The 18,687-nt window shown below is 38.8% G+C and overlaps 1 protein-coding gene across 5 annotated transcripts in view; it reads right to left on the bottom strand.

Moving 5' to 3' along the window:
- Positions 1 to 331: 331 nt before the first annotated feature.
- Positions 332 to 18,687, bottom strand: part of znf536 (zinc finger protein 536) — a 496,696-nt gene continuing 478,340 nt past the window's right edge. For all 5 annotated transcript variants that reach the window (XM_051932179.1, XM_051932182.1, XM_051932180.1 and 2 more), the window contains one exon: positions 332 to 2,999. In XM_051932179.1, the coding sequence (XP_051788139.1) occupies positions 2,764 to 2,999 (236 nt within the window). In that variant the 3' untranslated portion in view covers positions 332 to 2,763. The remainder of the gene's footprint in view (positions 3,000 to 18,687) is intronic.

The following is an 18,687-nucleotide window of genomic DNA, read 5'->3' as shown; positions in this document are numbered from 1 at the left end:
ATAAAATTTCTGTCAACAGATGTATAATAATAAATAATGACCAAGAATATTTCTTAAATACAAAGTTATCTACTTGATATAAGCATTGCAACAAAATCCTCTACTCTACTGTTCTCAGATATCCTTCAAGATAGAAATGTTCTTCATGTAGGAATGTAGACAGTATGCTGACCAGTATCACAGACTACAGAAGTTACAGAGAAAAAAGTTGACATGTTTAGATTTTGAGAGGCATGATGATATTCAGAATCTGACAATGCATCACTGCGGCTGTCACTTGTTTGTATTATGAGTTACAAATATGCAGGAAAAAAAGCGTTTGCTTTTTAATGTTTGGTGGGGAGAGAGGGGTGGGAGTATGGGGTGGAGTAAGGTGAGTAGCACCGGACCAAATGGAGTCAACAAACACTTCACAAAGGACAGGAAATGTTTCCAGTGTCACAAACAGAATTATTGCCTGTCATATCTGAAAATGCTCAAAAGACACAGAGGAATACTGAAAGAGCTCAAAAAGTGCGAGAAATGGAATGTCATTTTTTTCTTTATTTGTTTTTTTGTTTTTTTTTTCTTTTCTTTTTGAGGCTGAAGATACTGAAGGCGGCGCGCGCACACACACACACACACACACACAAACAAAGCAAGCGACTGACTGTCACCAAACACGGTAGTGCAGTTAAAATCCTAAAGCTTACTACGGTCATAAAGTACTTTAATAACATTGCGATCCCTCGATCGGGCTCTTAGAAACAGTTGCATTTAGTTTATCAACTCGATTTAAGTAAGGCAGTGAGAACTATACTAGAAAAAAAAATAACAAAAAGCAGCTTGCTTTATGCCACGTGGGTCCTAATTACAAGGCAACCTCATATAAACGGTAACTTTGCACGGATGATATCCTTCTTATTTAGCTATCCATGTATTTGCTATAGCCAGCATATGCAAACTTTTCATTTCTTTCCTTATTAGCCTGAGATTTTCTTTTTTCTTTTTTGTTTTTCCTTCACTCTCAGGGTAACTCTAAGCATTATATTTACACTGATTGCAGTTTAGTAAATTTCTGTAAACTGCTGTAGGCAGATCAGAACGGTTTAAGGCCCAGGGTTTTAGTGTGTGCTCCCAGCCTGCATGGGAAGATACCAACTTTTATTTTAAAGTCTGAATGTGTTTTTTTTTAAATCCGAAGACATTAATACTTTTCTACTGTCACAATAATAAGCACCGTCATTTTTCCCCTCCCTTTATAATTATGATTTCTTTTCCCATAACAAAAGGAAGTCCGATAATACACTGTATAATCTATTTATAAACAGCTTTTTTTTTTTCCATGTGGATTTCACAGGAGGCAACATTTAAAAAAATGACAACCCCAAAAAAATAAACAAAAAAAACAAAGAAAACCAAAATGTAAATGCTGTTTTTACTTTCTTGTTTGCTTCTTTTGTATATCCGCGTGAAACGTTTCCTATATGAACGTGAACATAAATTTGGAAATCCAAATTGTACAAAAGCTAAAATTTGTAAAAAATATAACAAATTTATGTTTTACAAAAACAAAGAAGAATTAGCTAACACACTAGTTTCGATTAGAGACATAGAGACAGGAAACATTAATCTTTTTTTTTCCCCTTCAGATGGGCTTCTTCATAAGAGCCTGATCTTGGAAGGTTGTCCCGCTCCATGTCTTTCTTTTTTACCTCTAACAACTAACAAACAGAAAAAGCGGCATGGTTTTGGGGGGAAAAAAATTCTCCAGTTGCTAACAGAGAGTAAAATCTCTTAGCTCCAAACGAAACATCCTGCTTCATTACTAGCGCCCCATCCCTCCAGCCATGTCTGGCCTGTCCCAACACTATACAATGCATATGTACAATCCTACCACATCTTTAAGAACAGCACACACTCTACTGTACTTTTTGTTTCAACACCATCGTTATATGAGAGGAAAAATTAAACCTAACAATCCTTCCATCTCAATACTGCAAATTGACCACCTAGTGAAATATATAATCTGTATACATATATATATAAAGCTGCACGGATTTCCGTTACAGATTTGTGGTTTATTTTAATACCCAATTATTTTGTCTGTGAATTAAATAAGATGGAGAATGTAGAATCGCAGTCCCCTTCAATGCAGGTCACTACTGACCCTTGCCGGAGGGCCAGCTAGGGTTTCCTCTTTAGTGCAGTTGCGACACCACCGGAATTGATTTTTTTCTGCAATGACAGCTCCAGTCTGACTGGCACCATTGCTGTCTACCAGCGCAGCTCATTACTAAGCGAGCCGAATGACAGAAGCTGGTGTCATGTTATAAAGGTGTTTTTAACACTGAAGACACAGCCTCTCGGACATCAAGACATTGTTAAATTGTTCTATAGTACAATAGCATTTGTTTTTAATTTTCTCTTGGTTTCTGGCACAAGCATTACCTTCAGGAGAAAAAATACTGTAAAGATTTGATGCCTTCTTTTTTTTTAATAATTAGAAATGACCACGTCTGAAAAAATATCCTTCAGTCTGACTGTTTTCAGGGATACTTCTTGATGTAGTTCATTAACCCACCCCTTTCGCTCCCACCACCCCACTGTTTGCCCCTCCCCAGTTCGTTAAATTGGGACCTTGGGTGTACACACAACTGTCACTCGGAATACAATTCAGCGCCCCCCTGTCCCATCCACTGCTCAGAGCCTGCCACCCTTGAATGCATATGTGACAAAGTTGCAGAGTTGTGGCTAGCCCTGTACTTTGCTGCTAAATGGCGGTCACTCTTGCATACGGCTGGCTTCTGGTGTGTGCTCTCCAGAGCTCCCTGGTGTCATCGCCTTCGCATCCTCTGAATGTACGGAGGTGTCCGAATCCACCCTGGATCTCTTGAAGCGGCGGTCTGGATACTGGCTGTTGTCAAACGGCATGCGATGCACACACAAAACGTGGGTTTTCAGATTCCCCTTCTGAGAGGCACTATATGGGCAATACCGGCATTGGAAAGGCCTGTGACCTGCAAATGACAAAACACAAACAACCAAGTGAGACTCGCTGTCCACTTACCAGACAAAAACAACCACACACTGACAGAGTAGGCCCCCGACTTCAGTTTGTACCTCTTTTGTGTCCTGGCAGCCATAACCTGACTTATAGCCAGAGTGTCTACTTTTAGAGAGGAATCCCTTGATGATTTAGAGAAATGTGCTCTTTGCAACACACAAAGAAGACAGTTATTTTTTAAAGGAAATGCATTTATTTATTAATTAGACATTTATAGCTCTGCCCATGAGAACATTACAATCGAAAAATAATATGCAAATATTTTTTTTTTAAATTAGTATTACAGGAAAATGATTTATAAAACAATTACACACCAAAACAGTTGCACAGCAGCAATTTCAGTTGTAGTTAAATATTTAAACGCGTAAAATCTTCTTAGCCTCTTCGTAGAGACGTTTTGTAAAGAGACTTTACAGTGTTTATTGTGTGTTATTTACGTACATTATATTTATTTATTGTTATCATTAGCAAAAGGATGTACTCTTTTGTTAAAAGTAGTATATATAGTATATATTTTTAAAGTACAGTTTTTGGGAATGTTCATGTTAATGTGGAAGAGCAAATAAAAATTAAGTAGGCTTTAAACATCCAAAGTGTAACTGATATCACAATTATGTTAGCAAAAGCTGTCAGTCAACAAGATGCCTACTGCAGTTAGGACGGCCACCTATTTATTATACTTCATGGCATGCAGTCGGATAGCAACGTGGACAGGCAGGAGCAGAGAAACCAAAGGGAAGGGGATGGCAGATGAGGTTTTTTCCCTTCTTAAAATTTTTCTGTTGAACAGGCTAAAGTAAAACCAGTGATATGCTCTCTTCAAACCTGGGTCCAGATAGACAATACTATCTATGAGACATCTTTTAATATGTCTAAAGTATGAAGGAATATTTAAGATAATACATATGCCGATAAGTAAATGTATTGTGATCTTCTTCTTCTTTCGGTGGCTCCTGTTAGGGGCCACCATAGCGGATCATCTTTTTCCATATCTTTTTGTCTTCTGCATCTTGCTCTGTTACACCCATCACCTGCATGTCCTCTCTCACCACATTCATAAACCTTCTCTTAGGCCTTCCTCTTTTCCTCTTCTCTGGCAGGTCTATCCTTAGGATCCTTCTGCCAATATACCCAGCATCTCTCCTCTGCACATGTCCAAACCAACGCAATCTCATCTCTCTGACTTTGTCTCCCAACCGTCCAACTTGAGTTGACCCTCTAATGTACTCATTTCCAATCCTGTCCATCCTCGTCACTCCCAGTGCAAATCTTAGCATCTTTAACTCTGCTACCTCCAGCTCTGTCTCCTGCTTTCTGGTCAGTGCCACCATCTCCAACACATATAACATAGCTGGTCTCACTACCGTCCTATAGACCTTCACTTTCACTCTTGCTGATACTCGTCTGTCACAAATTACTCCTGACACTCTTCTTCACCCATTCCACCCTGCTTGCACTCTCTTTTTCACTTCTCTTCCACAATCACCATTACTCTGAATTGTTGATCCCAAGTATTTAATCTCATCCACCTTCACCAACTCTACTCCCTGCATTCTCACAATTCCACTGACCTCCCTCTCATTCACACATACGTATTCTGTCTTCTTCCTACTGACCTTCATTCCTCTCCTCAAGTAAATGTATTGTGATATGTGACAATAAATAATTAATTACAAAATTAAATGCGGGCAGCACGGTGGCGCAGTGGTAGCGCTGCTGCCTCACAGTAAGGAGACCTGGATTCGCTTCCAGGGTCCTCCCTGCGTGGAGTTTGCATGTTCTCCCCGTGTCTATGTGGGTTTCCTCCCACAGTCCAAAGACATGCAAGTTAGGTGCATTGATGATCCTAAATTGTCCCTAGTGTGTGCTTGGTGTGTGGGTGTGTGTATGTGTATGTGTGTGCCCTGCGGAGGGATGGTGCTCTGCCCGGGATTTGTTCCTGCCGTGCACCCTGTGCTGGCTGGGATTGGCTGCAGCAGACCCCCGTGACCCTGTGTTAGGATATAGCGGGTTGGATGATGGATGGATGGAAAATTAAATGCAATTTCACATTGTGGTGTAAAATTTTGTATATAAGTTGATAAATATTTTGTATGTCTTTATTTGCAACTTAGACGTTAGTGTTATATTATTGATAAGAACAGCAATCCCCCCCTTTTTAGGACTGAGTCAAAAACCAGTTTGGCCAGTGACCCTCTGCAGGACTCTCTCAGTCAGCCCCCGCATGGAGGCCAATTACCTAGCTGGCAAGCTTCACCTCAACAAATGGTATTGGGGGCAGGTGTGAAACCATTGTGTCACACCAGAATTCTGTTGGTCTACAGTTGCCTGAAGCCATTAAATACCATGACGCACTATTGGCTATTGGGTTTGGACAGAGAACCAATAAATTCAGTTGCTTTTCCCCTTCCTATCTCTCTTACAAACATCATCATGAAGAAGCATCTCTCTGTCACACCATTGCCATGAGGAGCACAGCTCGACAACAATATTGAGATAGGCATGCGGCCTGTTCTGAAGAAAGCTGAACAAAAATGACATATTTAAAGTAACTACAAGTCTGTGTACCGCCTGAAACTACACATCAGCATTTGTCAGGTTGTATGATTGCCAATATTCACTTGTACATTGCATATTGATTATTTATGAATATTATCAATAATACATTATTTAAAGTGTAACTTAACTCCTGCTTGTCTTTTACTACACCTAATTGCCTGAGGTTATAAATATAGAAGGGAAGGTGGGGAGAAGTTATATACTATAATATCTATCTATCTATCTATCTATCTATCTATCTATCTATCTATCTATCTATCTATCTATCTATCTATCTATCTATCTATCTATCTATCTATCTATCTTATAAATAGTGGTAAGTCTGTGAGATTTGAGGCATTCTGACACAGGCTACACATTAATAATACAAAAGAGAAAAGTAGAGTAATATACTGTATTACTCTACCAAGACAAAACAAGCATAAATAATAATACTTATTATTTTTTAATTAAAATATTAAATTAAATATATTTATTTTGTTGCTTATTCTTTATGTATTTATTTAACAATTCTTCAATTAGTTATTTCAGTGCCACTGCACACACAATATGAAATGCGCCTTATACTTGTCAAAGTTCAGAGGACGGACTTTGGCAAGTTCTATTTTTTTGACTGTTGAATCTTCTGTAGAGTGGATGTACTGTAGATCTTCGGCTGTCAAGGGCCACACAGAGCAGGCGCTTCCGATTCAGACTCCTGAGAGAGTGATAGTATCAGAACTTCCTGAATTAAAAGCTGCTTAACTTGAACTTTTTCCCAAGGCAAGCAAACCACCTGACCAAAGTTGTGAATGTGTGCATTTTGGTGGAAAATGTGGACAGGTATACTATAACCCAAGAAGCTTTGAATTTGTTATCCTCTCAAGAGTCCACATCTGAAGTGTCTGATATAAATGTGCCATTTTGATGGCAAAAGATTTAAATCACTCTACTTATGCTTCACCAATCAAAACACAGTACATGACAGAGCCCACTCTCTCATCTTTAACAGGTAAAGGTAAACATTTTTATTTTAGGGCGTATTTCATGTTACATGTAGTGTCATTGAAATAAATAAAGGAAGAAATAATTAAATAAATGTATAATAAATACGTACACCAGAGAATGGCCCAGTGACGTCTATGTGCAGTGGTGAGGATGATGTGAGGTGACGCATAACTTGTCCCAATGTTTAGCAGTGCATTTGTTGTTTTGGGTGACACTCTCCATGGTTGCTAACAGCAGGGGAAGTTTTGTGATCTGCCTGTTCTGTTAGGATGTTAAACAATAAATATAGCGTGCTGTCGGAGGGCTCAAACCTGCACGTACTGCGTGGTGTGTTTGTGTGTGTGTGTGTGCCTGTCTCTTCAGTCCCCATTCTTGCTACATTATAACAGGGCTAATGGAAGTTAAACAGTTGTGTAGTTGGAGTGTTCGCAACTTTCAGGGTCTTTGTTGAATTCAAAAACATCCAGCCCTAAATTTTGTAGCCCAGCTGATCGCCTAGTTAGCCTAAATGGTAGAGCCGGTCCTGCTTGAGATTGATCCCCTGCTCAGAGTTGATTCTTTTCTGAATACCAAGTGCTGCTGGGGTCAGGTAATGGAATTTGATTCAATAAAACTTTAGATAATTTTTTTTTCCTTTTTTCACATTCTAACATTATATGAATTTCCTATATAAATTCCCAAATCAAAACTCACTTTCATGTTACCAAATCATAAGAGTGCAAAGCAAAAACTAAGGTTAGAAAACACCCTCTCGCATAGTCTTTCCCACATTAACGTTGACCCATTTTAAAGTCTCCAGGTAACTTAACATGTATGTCTTTGGGTCATCATTTGGAGTACCTAGAGGAAGCCCACAGAGATCATGGGAGAATTTGTAACCTTTCTAGACCACAGGCTGAACCTGGGCCACTGGAGCTGCTGCCTGCCACCATTATGATAATGAATTTGTATCTAACTGAAAGCAAATTTGACAATAATATGTTTTTAGATAGATAGATAGATAGATAGATAGATAGATAGATAGATAGATAGATAGATAGATAGATAGATAGATAGATAGATAGATAGATAGATAGATAGATAGATAGATAGATAGATAGATAGATAGATAGATAGATAGATAGATAGATAGATAGATAGATACTTTATTAATCCCAAGGGGAAATTCACTTTTACAATTCCTGACTAATGTCTCTATTGTTGCTTTTTTATTTCTGCATTTAATATGCTGTATGTTAAAAAATGTCCAAGATTCAAACTAAGATACAGTACAAAAATGAGCCTAGGACATGTTTTAGGTTTTAAATCATCTAGTGAATTGAAATTTAAGATAAGTCAACCAAACCCACACAATAAGGCAGTTTCTTCATGGGTGGCTTAATTTCCTGCACTTATTTCTAAGAAGTTAAACCTTTACCCCATTTTGTACTTAAGAGAATGAGCATATTCCAACAAACCAGCTTTACTGCCAAGTGGACGGTGAAAATGAGATAAATTCATTTGTATGGTCACTGTACAAATAATATGAGGTATAAAATAAATCCATTTGTGATTCTTCACAAATAAAATATAACTATTAGGGTCAGAGTGACAGGAAAAACATTTATAACAGATACAGGGGAAGAAGTAATTTATTCATATGAACACACTGTACAATAGTCAAACACTTTTTAATTATCAGCCATGTCTTTCCTGTGGGAAAAAATAAATAAATGTGACATTCAGGAAAAAGCTATAGTGATAGTAGATTTTTAACATCTGTAATGTTAAAATATTAAATAGTAACAAGTTTATAAAAGCCAGTGATATTTGGTACAAAATGTGGCTGTGCATCCAATCCATCAGTTTCATGGCTTCAAAGAAGCAAATCCAAATATGGTAGCCCTGGGCACTGGAAGACTATAAGATAATAAGAAATACAGAACAAACAGACATGCCTTATTGCATACTAGCTGTGTTACCCGGCTTCGCCTGGGGAATTTTCTAGGACAATGGCCCTCGATTATAGTGCTGTTAATTGGATGCATCAGAAGTTACTCTGTAACTAACTGAGTACTTTTCTGTGTATGAAATTTGTTATTTTTTTTTACCAGGGTCTATTATTATTAATACACTGGAGCTCCTTAGTCTTGAACATGCTACATACATACAATTGTAAAACATTTGTGCTGCAGATCAGTTCTCGCTCTTCTTAACTACTGACCTTGGCTTTTCTCGATGGTCAATGGAAAACACAGCTTTACAGGAAACTGTATTATTTGAAACTCAAACAGGTAATTAGTAAAATAATGTAAATTTGGGATATAAATATAATTTCACCCTGTAGCACATGCTGTAAAAAAGTAGCTTCACTCAAAATTGAATGTAATGCTTTGATCTTTAATCTTGCACAGTCACAAAGTTTCGGGGATCATAGATCAGAAGCAATATACTGTACACTGAATTGTGGTGTACTTTAACTTGTTACATACACCATTGAGTTTTACAAGCTGCACATTTACATGGGTTGTGCAATGAATTGAATGTTTTAATCAGTGTACAGAAAGGAACAGGTGAAAAGAAATAATATGGTAAACTATGTAGAATTTAGCAGAGCTTGAAGTGGAACAGGTTTGACGGCATCTTGCGAGTGCTCGTCTTTCATTATTACTTTTACACAACATACTGTATTATTTAAGATTGTTGGAGTGCCATGCTATACTAACATTTGATCTTGTGAATGCAGGTAAGTCAATAGCAGCCCACAGACAAGCACTGCAGTGTCCACCTCCTGTATGCTCTGACCATGACAGACTGAGCTGAGCAAGTGTTAAACTTACCAAGGTCTGCCTGATGGCTTCCTCAGGCTCATACCACCTGCAAACTCATCTGAACATTAGAACAATTGTGGTAAGAACTGGTCATTCATGTCAACAACCCTGTCATTGTCTTCACCTGGATTGTTTAAAATAATATCAAGATCTGAGGCCCCTACTCCCAACCACATTACTAACCCTAACCCTAACCCTAAGTTATTCTATTTGTCAGTGGTCCTTTGTTTGAAGAAAAACATTCTAATATTTGTGCGATATCTACCCTTAGTAGGTATTGTTGCAGAATTCATTTTGCAGTAACAGTTGGGATCCATTGTACTAATTCGTTTAATAATTTTAAACAATCAATCATGTCACCTCCTAGTCTCTGTTTGCTTAAACTGAAAAGATCCAGCTCTTTCAATTATTCCTTATGGCTCATACCTCTCAGTCCCTGGATCAGCGTGTTGCTCTCCTCTGGAGTTTCTCTAGTGCTGCTACGTCTCTTTTGTAATATGGAGACCATAAACTGTACACCATACTTTAGGTGAGGCCCCATTAGAACATTATTTAGTTTAAGCTCCCTTAACTTGTTCTCAGAAGAATATAATATATAACCTAACATCCTAACCTCCTGTTTGTCTATCCACATACTCAAAAAAGAGAGCAGAATATGACCATTAATTTACAGGCAAGAAGATACAGAAAGCTGCTTAGCAAAAATGAGTGATAGTGGAAGGTGGTATTAGAAAGAAGACACACATTGTCTTTGTCCATCAACACTACTCCTTAGATTAGTAAAAAAATGATATGTTAAGTATGAAACCCATATAGAAAATGAGAGAAAAAGTCTAAATGGTAAAACACAGAAGTCTAAATATGGAAGAATAATGAAAGGGCCTTTGGGTAGATAGTCCAAATTAATTTATGTATGGATATGTAAAAAAATTAACATTTTACACTTCTACTGGACTTTCCTTGAAGTCATATCTTAAACATGAAAGAAATGTAACTAAATAAAGAAGCTCATATTCTCACAGCTGGTGACGAGTAGACTGTGGTGCCTCAGAGCTCCAGGAGACTGGGTTCAAATCCTGGTCACTGTCTGCTTGCATTTGCATAATCTCCTAGTGGATTTTTCTTTTCCTCCAACTGACAAATGTGCCTGTTATGTAAATGAGACCCTTAAATTGGCCCGGTATAAGTGAGTATGAGTGTGAATGTGCAGGAGCATGTTTGGCAGTAGACTGACATGTCACCGAATAGATAGATGGACAGAGTGTAGCAAGGTTCCATTAAACTTTACTCCAGTATTGTATCACTACTGCTGCACAACATATTGCACAGCCTCCTCAGTACCATCTTCTCAGTACTACATACAATAGACGCACTCTCTTTTCTCTGTAATTACCTTTCGTTTTGCAGATATGCATTATCATACCATTTGTGGCAAGTGCATAAAGTTGGCTACTCCTTGTGAGAAAATTGTATGATATTTTAAGAATTGCACTGTACAAGATGCTCATTGTCGCTCCACTGTGTGCATTGAGCGATTATTTCAACAGAGGTCAACTCTTCACACTTTGATCATTGAGATAAAAAAAATGCTCAGTATGGGTTTCGGAAGCTGTGAGTAATCATAACATCTTATCCTTGAAGATAAATAAGTTTCCTATTTGTCTTAACAGTCTTTTTTTCATGTAACATTTGGTGACGGGGTATGGGATCAACATGTTCTTTTTTTATCACAGAGAAGAGATGTACCATATAAGGAATATGATTAAAAGTGAAAGGAGACATACAATAGCTAGAATGTCATCCCACAAGGGCTTTAAACAAGTAAACACCAAGCCTCACTACAAGAATTGCAATAACTTAGAAATTTACCTACAGATCCATTGTTGAACCTGATTTTTCCATTGTATGATCATGGAGAGATCGTTCTTATCTATGCAGAATACAATGTAAGGCATTAACCAGTCATGGATGGGATGCCAGTCCCACAAACTGCATAGAGTCTATTCATCCAAACTTTCATGTCTTTGGAGTATAATGGAAAACTAGGGTACTGAGAAGTGGTTTACGCAGACACGGAAGAACATATAAACACTGTGATAATATTGAGGGCAAGAATGAAACTCCTGGACATGAACCGCAAAGATAACAGTGCTAACCACTGTGCCATAGTACTGTCCATTCTGAGGTTTAGGTTACAGTATACTGATTTTGTTTTGCTGCTTTTTGTTTTTGTTCTGCCATGGCTAACTGAAGCAAAATTGGAAATAATTACAATAGAAATCAAGAGGTCAGTGGAATAAAAAAATCAAAATGGGCTGTGGTCAAATCCAGAAAAATATGTAAACCAAACACAAAAATATATAACTGATGCTGGAAATGACTTACGCTTGATAACTTAACGCACAAAGGATTTAAAGATCCAGAAACTTAGATACTGATGATATGTTGCCACCATCTTAAATAGAATCAGGTTTATAATGTCATATATTGCATCTTCTGGTTGCAGTGTTGTAGCCATTACCAACAAAAACAAAGAGACTTGAAAATATCAACACGGCGGTGCCCGTGAGTCAAATCAAGATACAAATTGACTGTGTAAAAATGTAAATAAAATAATGATAAAATTTAATTATAACCTAAAAATGTAAAGAAATCAAAAAATGTTCAAAATAAAAACCTTCATGTTCCAGAAATTCAATAATTTGAATGATTTCCATTTTCATATGTAACAATTTTTTTCATTACAGTGTTTAATTTTTTTAATTACCGAAAAAGGAAATTACAAGATATCTAAAGCTGTGTAAAAGGTGTTATTCTACATTCTATACTATTGACCGATACACAGGGAAGTGTTCTGATAAGAATGAATTACAAGTACAAAGCAAAAGGAAACACAAATAACCTATGCCCCAAAGAGCCTTCCTTTGCAGATTTAAGCCTCTGAACCCAGTGGTTGCCTTCCGCATTTACCCATAATGTACCCTTACTAAACACTCTTTCCACATACATAGCTCCTTTTTTAAACTGATTTGCTGATCCTCTCAAAAATGCTTCCATATCAGAGGCTCATCTCCATTTGGAAGAGGAGCACCAGACTCGAATTACACCTAGAAGCTTCCCTGTATCCTATGCTTTTATTAGCCAGAACAGCATGGCTACTCCTTCATTACAAGCTCCTCAAAGGCAAGTCATCTACAGCTGCATATGGAGTGGGAATATTTCAGAAGGTTGTTGCAATAAAGTTTTATTCTTCATGAGAATACTTACACTAAATGAATTAGAGTGACAAAAATCTCTGCTGCCTTAAATCTGGCCTTTGTTCAGATCCTGAGCTGGGCAGAGCCTACGTGGAGTTTGCTTTCTCTCTACACGTCAACATTGAGTTTCCCTGGGTTTCCAGATTTCTTCACAGATCTCAAATTAGCTGAGTGCACTGTGAGATGGAACAATGCCTCAGCGCGTTTGGTTCAAGCCATTCACAATATGTGCCTAGAAACACTCAAGGCAAACCAAAATACTGTGCGTGGGTTCAAAGAATGAATGAATGGATGAAATCTGCCCTACTGACCAGCATTCTAGAGTGCATACTTAACATAAGCCTTTTCCATGGTGGTTCTCTTTTAGCTAGGAAAACCATATTCCAATATTTACAGAAATGATTTGTCCAGTCTTTATATGCTTCTATAAACTACTATCCAGGTTGATACTAAATTCTCAGAGGACAGCAGGGTATCTGCTTTCATTTCATGACAAGGCAGTTTACTCCATTACCTTTTGTGTCCTGGCCTCTGCTTTTAGTACCCTTCTTCATTACTGTCTGTCCTCATATGTGTTTACTGTATCATCATTTGGCTAAACAATATTTGGGGGATTCCTTTTGGGAATGTCTTTGGAGATTTTATAGTCTTTAATGTTACCAGTAAGGTGTCCCTGCTCAAGAAAGATAAGCCTGAAATGCCCTATTGCCCTATCACGTTACACAACTTTTTGAATGACAAATGTCAAGGATACAATCTTAGTGAGTCTGAGGAAGTTTCAGCATGCTCCCGTGTCTTTGTCATGAAGTCTGACATACCAGTGACTCCAACCAGTCTGTGACTCTGCCCGACAAAATCAAATGGGACAGGCTCTGTGTGTGCGTGAATTGAAAACCAATAAGTTCTGAGCCATAAGTACAATGCACATAGGGCAGCTACAAGGAGTAAGGAAAGTGGGTGTTTTGGATAGAAGAGAGGTTTATCTGTCTAGCGTCTCATGTTTTACAAACCATGTCAGAATGGAAAAAAGAAGAGAAAAAAGGGCAGACATATCTGCTAAACTTGCTGTACCTAGAAAGCATTCATACCACAGCAGTACTGCACTGTCAAGCAAAACATTATTGGTTGTCAGAATAAGGGACGGGCTCATGGTATTTTGTTAATGAGAAACTGTGTTGGAAAGTCATTGCAGGGTAATCTAATTTGTCAACCCCTGCAGTTTCCAATGTTTGATATCCCCTCCGACTAGAAGTCATCAAATGTGACACTGGCTTTAACCTGCCCAGGTAGGACAGTCCCCTTTCTCCAGTGGCGTGCCTCATTGTTTTTTGGACAGCCACAAGCAGAGTTGTGTCTTCTATTGTAATTTAATAACCAGAACTGCAGGTGGTGCTTGGAGTATATTTTCAGACAAGCAATGCACAGTCTTATCAAAACTTTCTTTAAATTACTCTGTTTTCAATACATTCTTTATTCCTGATATAGCCTATCCTTTATTAAACAGTATAGTAAAATCTCAGTTATCCATGTCCTGATTAATCATGCACAACAATGAGGCACATTAAATCAAGGCGGGAGGTGGGGGATAGAGTGGATTACCAACTCAATGCAGGATAAAACAGACATTAAAAAAGTAGGTCTGGGAATTTGTAAAGTTTGAAGTAATCAGGGCAGAGACATTCAGTCCTAGGCCTTTTTATATTGTCTGAATTTAGAAGCAAACAGTTTGTGCTGAACACAGACGAGCCAGACATAAGGCTTGTTTGTCAATTTTAATCAGAAATTATCCGTGATCTGGCTGCTGATCAGTGAGTGAAAAGATTTTAAAACATAACAAATTGAGCACTATGGCAAAAATCCCCAAGTCTTTCATAAATCCATCACCTCTAATATAGACCAAGGGTTAAAATCAGGAGACACCACAGTCATGGGGAATAGTTGCATAAAGAACTGCAGAATATGGTGCCATTTGCACCTTTGGTCTTTCCTAACACAGTCTGCTATCCAACACACCTATTAGCCCACAATTTTGTTATTAGTCATATTGCGTATGAACATTTTGCAACCTCATTTAATTCATTTTTTTCAGTGTATGCCCAATGTTGTCTCCTACATCTAAAAGGCAAGTATATTAGGCTGGTCTCTAAATTGGCCTAATAACAGTGGGTTAGTGCATGAAGAGGTACTGTGGTAGACTACCCACCATTCAAAATTGGTTACTGCTTTGTAAATGGTGCTGCCAGGACAGGTACCACCTGCATAAGAGCCTAGAAATTAATTAAACAAACTCAGTGAACAGGTGAATGAATTGCCAACAGACCTGATTAAGAGATACATCTGTCCATCCACGATTCTAGTCCACCCTTTCTTAACTCACCAGCACTGGGTAAAAGGTAAGAACTAGCAATGGTTGAGATTATTGGGAACACAAATGCTTACTGTACATTACTAAAGCATAACTGAATTCTCTTTACTTAGACAGTGTTTCATGCACGGATCATACCTATGGGATCCACTGAACTTGAACTTGTGTTGATACTCTGTGCGGACTGGGAAGAGCCGCCACTTTTGCCTTGGAATATGGGGAAAAATCAGACAAAAAAAAAAAAAAAAGTCAACCATGCACTGGGAGAACTTTCAAACTCCATAGAGACAGTGCCCAGAGTTTAGCTTTATATCTCTGGAAAGCTGAGCCAGTAGGGATTAATGACGGTGCCACTCATATCTAAAAGATGCAGACTAAAATATACACTAGATCATAATTAAATGTATAACATGATAAAATGAATTCAGCTATACCTATCTATTAATGCTTGGGGGACATTTGCCTGACTTTTAGTCTGACAGTTGTGGACCACCAGGGGGCGCACCACTCCCCAAACACCTGACACACACAGGCTGAGACACAAGTCTTTCCCAATAGCATACGTTTTATTTAAGTGGGGAAGTGTTTTTTTCTTGCGCCCCACTTCACAGCACAGTGCACAAGCACCAACTAATATAATACACTCTTTCTTTCTTTCTTTCTTTCTTTCTTTCTTTCTTTCTTTCTTTCTTTCTTTCTTTCTTTCTTTCTTTCTTTCTTTCTTTCTTTCTTTCTTTCTGTCTGCCTGTCTCCACTCCACCTCCTGACTCTGGCTCATCGCTGTGAGGCTGGCAAGTCTTTTTATAGTGTCCAACCCGGAAGTGCTTCTGTTCTTCTGCCCATGTAGTCTGGAAGGCGGAAACCCCATGCCACATGGCTCCTCCATTCTTACAGCACCCCCTGGTGGCACCCACCGTACCCAACAGCTTGATATAAAGAGCTCCAAGTGCCCTAGTGCCCTATGGAATTCTGGGGCACCACTGCAATCCAGGGGAGCTGCCGCCTAGCATGCTGGGGGAAGCTGTGCTCTAAAGAGGCTGCCTTCCCCCACACTTCCACTTCTTGGGATTTTCAAATCCCGGGTGAAGACTCACTGCTTCAGTTTAGCATATCCTGACTAGAGCTGCTGATTAACTGTACAGACTGCATTTCTGTTGTTAGTCATTAGCACTAAAACATAAATAAAATGCTAGTTATAATTTGTTACTAACCTTCACCTATTCTGTTTCTCTTCTCAGTACTCAAATGTAGCACTTGGTGTCACTGCCCTATTGCCAAGTTGTTTTGCCTGCCTATGGTAAAGTCATCCTTGATGGAGGACTGCAGGAATCGTGGGGTAGAGAGGTCCTTTCATTGGATTGGCTGGTCCAGCGCTGACTTAGCTGTGGAATGGCCAATAGGGTGAGGCAGCTTGGTTTTTGAGGTCAAATCCAAATCGTATTATCATCTACTGTTAAATTCTGCTCTGTGCTTGTAATATTTTCATTTTACTATTCTATTTTATTGAGGATTACTTGTGTTTTGTTCTGTGTATTGTGTTGTATTGACCCCCTTCTTTTTGACACCTACTGCACACCCAACTTACTTGGAAAGGGGTCTCTCTTTGAACATTTCCCAAGGTTTCTTCCATTTTTTCCCTACAAGGGTTTTTTTTGGGGAGTTTCTCCTTGTCTTCTTAGAGAGTCAAGGCTGGGGGGCTGTCAAGAGGCAGGGCTTGTTAAAGCCCATTGCGGCACTTCTTGTGTGATTTTGGGCTATACAACAATAAATTGTATTCTGTTGTATTGTATTATATTAGGCGTTTCATCTGATGAAACAATACTATATATACCTTAACAGATACCCGCCAATTTTAAATTGGATTAGATACAGTATAAATATTTTGTTTCAACTTGAAGGAGCCATTCCACACTGACTGACATATACTAACAGACATACCGACTGGCCAGTCTCTCTCTCTCCTCTTCTTTTTATCCAAAACACTTGAACATGCTGTCATTAACCAGTCTCTTCTTTCCTCCTACAGAACAGATTGACCAATCCTAATCAGTGAGACTTCTGCTAACTGCTGTCAACACATTTTGGCTGACTAGAACTACTAACATGTCACCTGTCCTCATCCTACTTGATTTGACATAGTTAATTATCATATCTTCCTTGCCACCGTCTTTGCCACTCTGTCACTTGGACTTCTCTCAGATGGTTTGAATCCTAACTCTTAGGATGCTAATACTGTGTGTCATTGTTGAGAAGAAATGTCTGTGTTGCATCAGGTAAGCATGGGAGTGTCCCAAGAATCAGTGCTGGGCTCTCTCCTCTTCTCTCTGTACATCGTCTCGTTAGGGTCACTCCACCTATCTGCCAGTCCCTTGGATTCTCATATCAGTGCTATGCTGATAATAGGCAGCTGTCCAGAGGATCACATTGTCTCAGCTACATCCTCAGAATATCTTACTGAAGGACCACAATCTTCAGCTCAGCTTGGCAAAGACAGGCCTACTTGTAATCCCAGTCATTTTATCTATTTTCAGCATGGCTCATTTATATTAACATCTACCAAGTCAGTAAACAACCTTGGGGTGATGATCGATGAACATCTATCCTTCACAGACCACACTGCAACTGTCTCTCCTTCATTCTGATACACGCTGTACAACATCTTACTGGGTACGCAGCACGGCTACTGGTTTAGGCATTGGTCTTGTCATGTCTGGACTACCGCAGCTCTCTCAGGAGTACCTGCGTGTGTTACTTGATGAGGCAGTGGCATGTCTTGCATTCAACCAGCCAAGAGGGCATATGTGTCTTCTTTTTTCAGGCTGATACACTTGACTCCCTATAACAGCATGCATTAAGTTCAAATCTTTGTTGTTTGCTTACAGAGTAGTCAATTGATCAGCACCATTGTAATTTGGAGGCACTAATAGGCTGCTATGCTCCCTCTCACCCACTCAGTTCTGCTAGTGAACTTTATCTGGTGATACCCCTTCTCCATGGCATCAGACCTCAATGCAGACTCTTTTTCATGAGTAGCTCCTTGCTGGTGGAATGAGACACCTCCATCTGAATTGCGGATTCCCTCAGAGTGTTTAAGAAGCTTTTGAATATTCTCTTTTTCTGTGTATATCTTTCTAATTGCTAATTGTTTTGATGTGAGGTTAACAGCTAAGATAATAGGAATTAGTCTTCTGTTGCTGTTTGGTTTAAACCTTTTCACTCAAGATGGACAATTTTGTGACCCTGTCCTGTAATGCGTGTTCCTATATAGTCCCACAGACTGATTATGAGATTTGATTATGTTGACCTCATTTTAAGTTACTTCGGATAAAAGAATCTGCTAAGTGAATAAATGGAAATGTAAAAGTAAATATGCGCCATGTTTGAGACAGCCATGAGCCAAAGTATTAACAAAGTGTTGCTCAAAGCAAATGAATTACTTGTGAACTGAAAGTCATCAGATAATTTTAATAGTTAACCAAGTAGCATGAGTTAACTGTGGATGGCATGGTAGCACAGTGGTCAGCACTTCTGCTTTACAGATCCAGAGTCTGGGCTTTGACCTCTGAGCCCAGTTGTTGTCTTTGGTGAGTTTGTACATGCACCCCATGTCACAGTACCTCCAAGTACTCTGTTTTTCCTGTGACATCCCCAAAGATGTGCAGG

This window comes from Erpetoichthys calabaricus, chromosome 9, assembly GCF_900747795.2.
Source record: "Erpetoichthys calabaricus chromosome 9, fErpCal1.3, whole genome shotgun sequence".
Lineage (NCBI taxonomy): Eukaryota > Metazoa > Chordata > Cladistia > Polypteriformes > Polypteridae > Erpetoichthys > Erpetoichthys calabaricus.
Note: the sequence above shows the minus strand (reverse complement) of the source record. Positions and strands in the feature narration are given on the sequence as shown.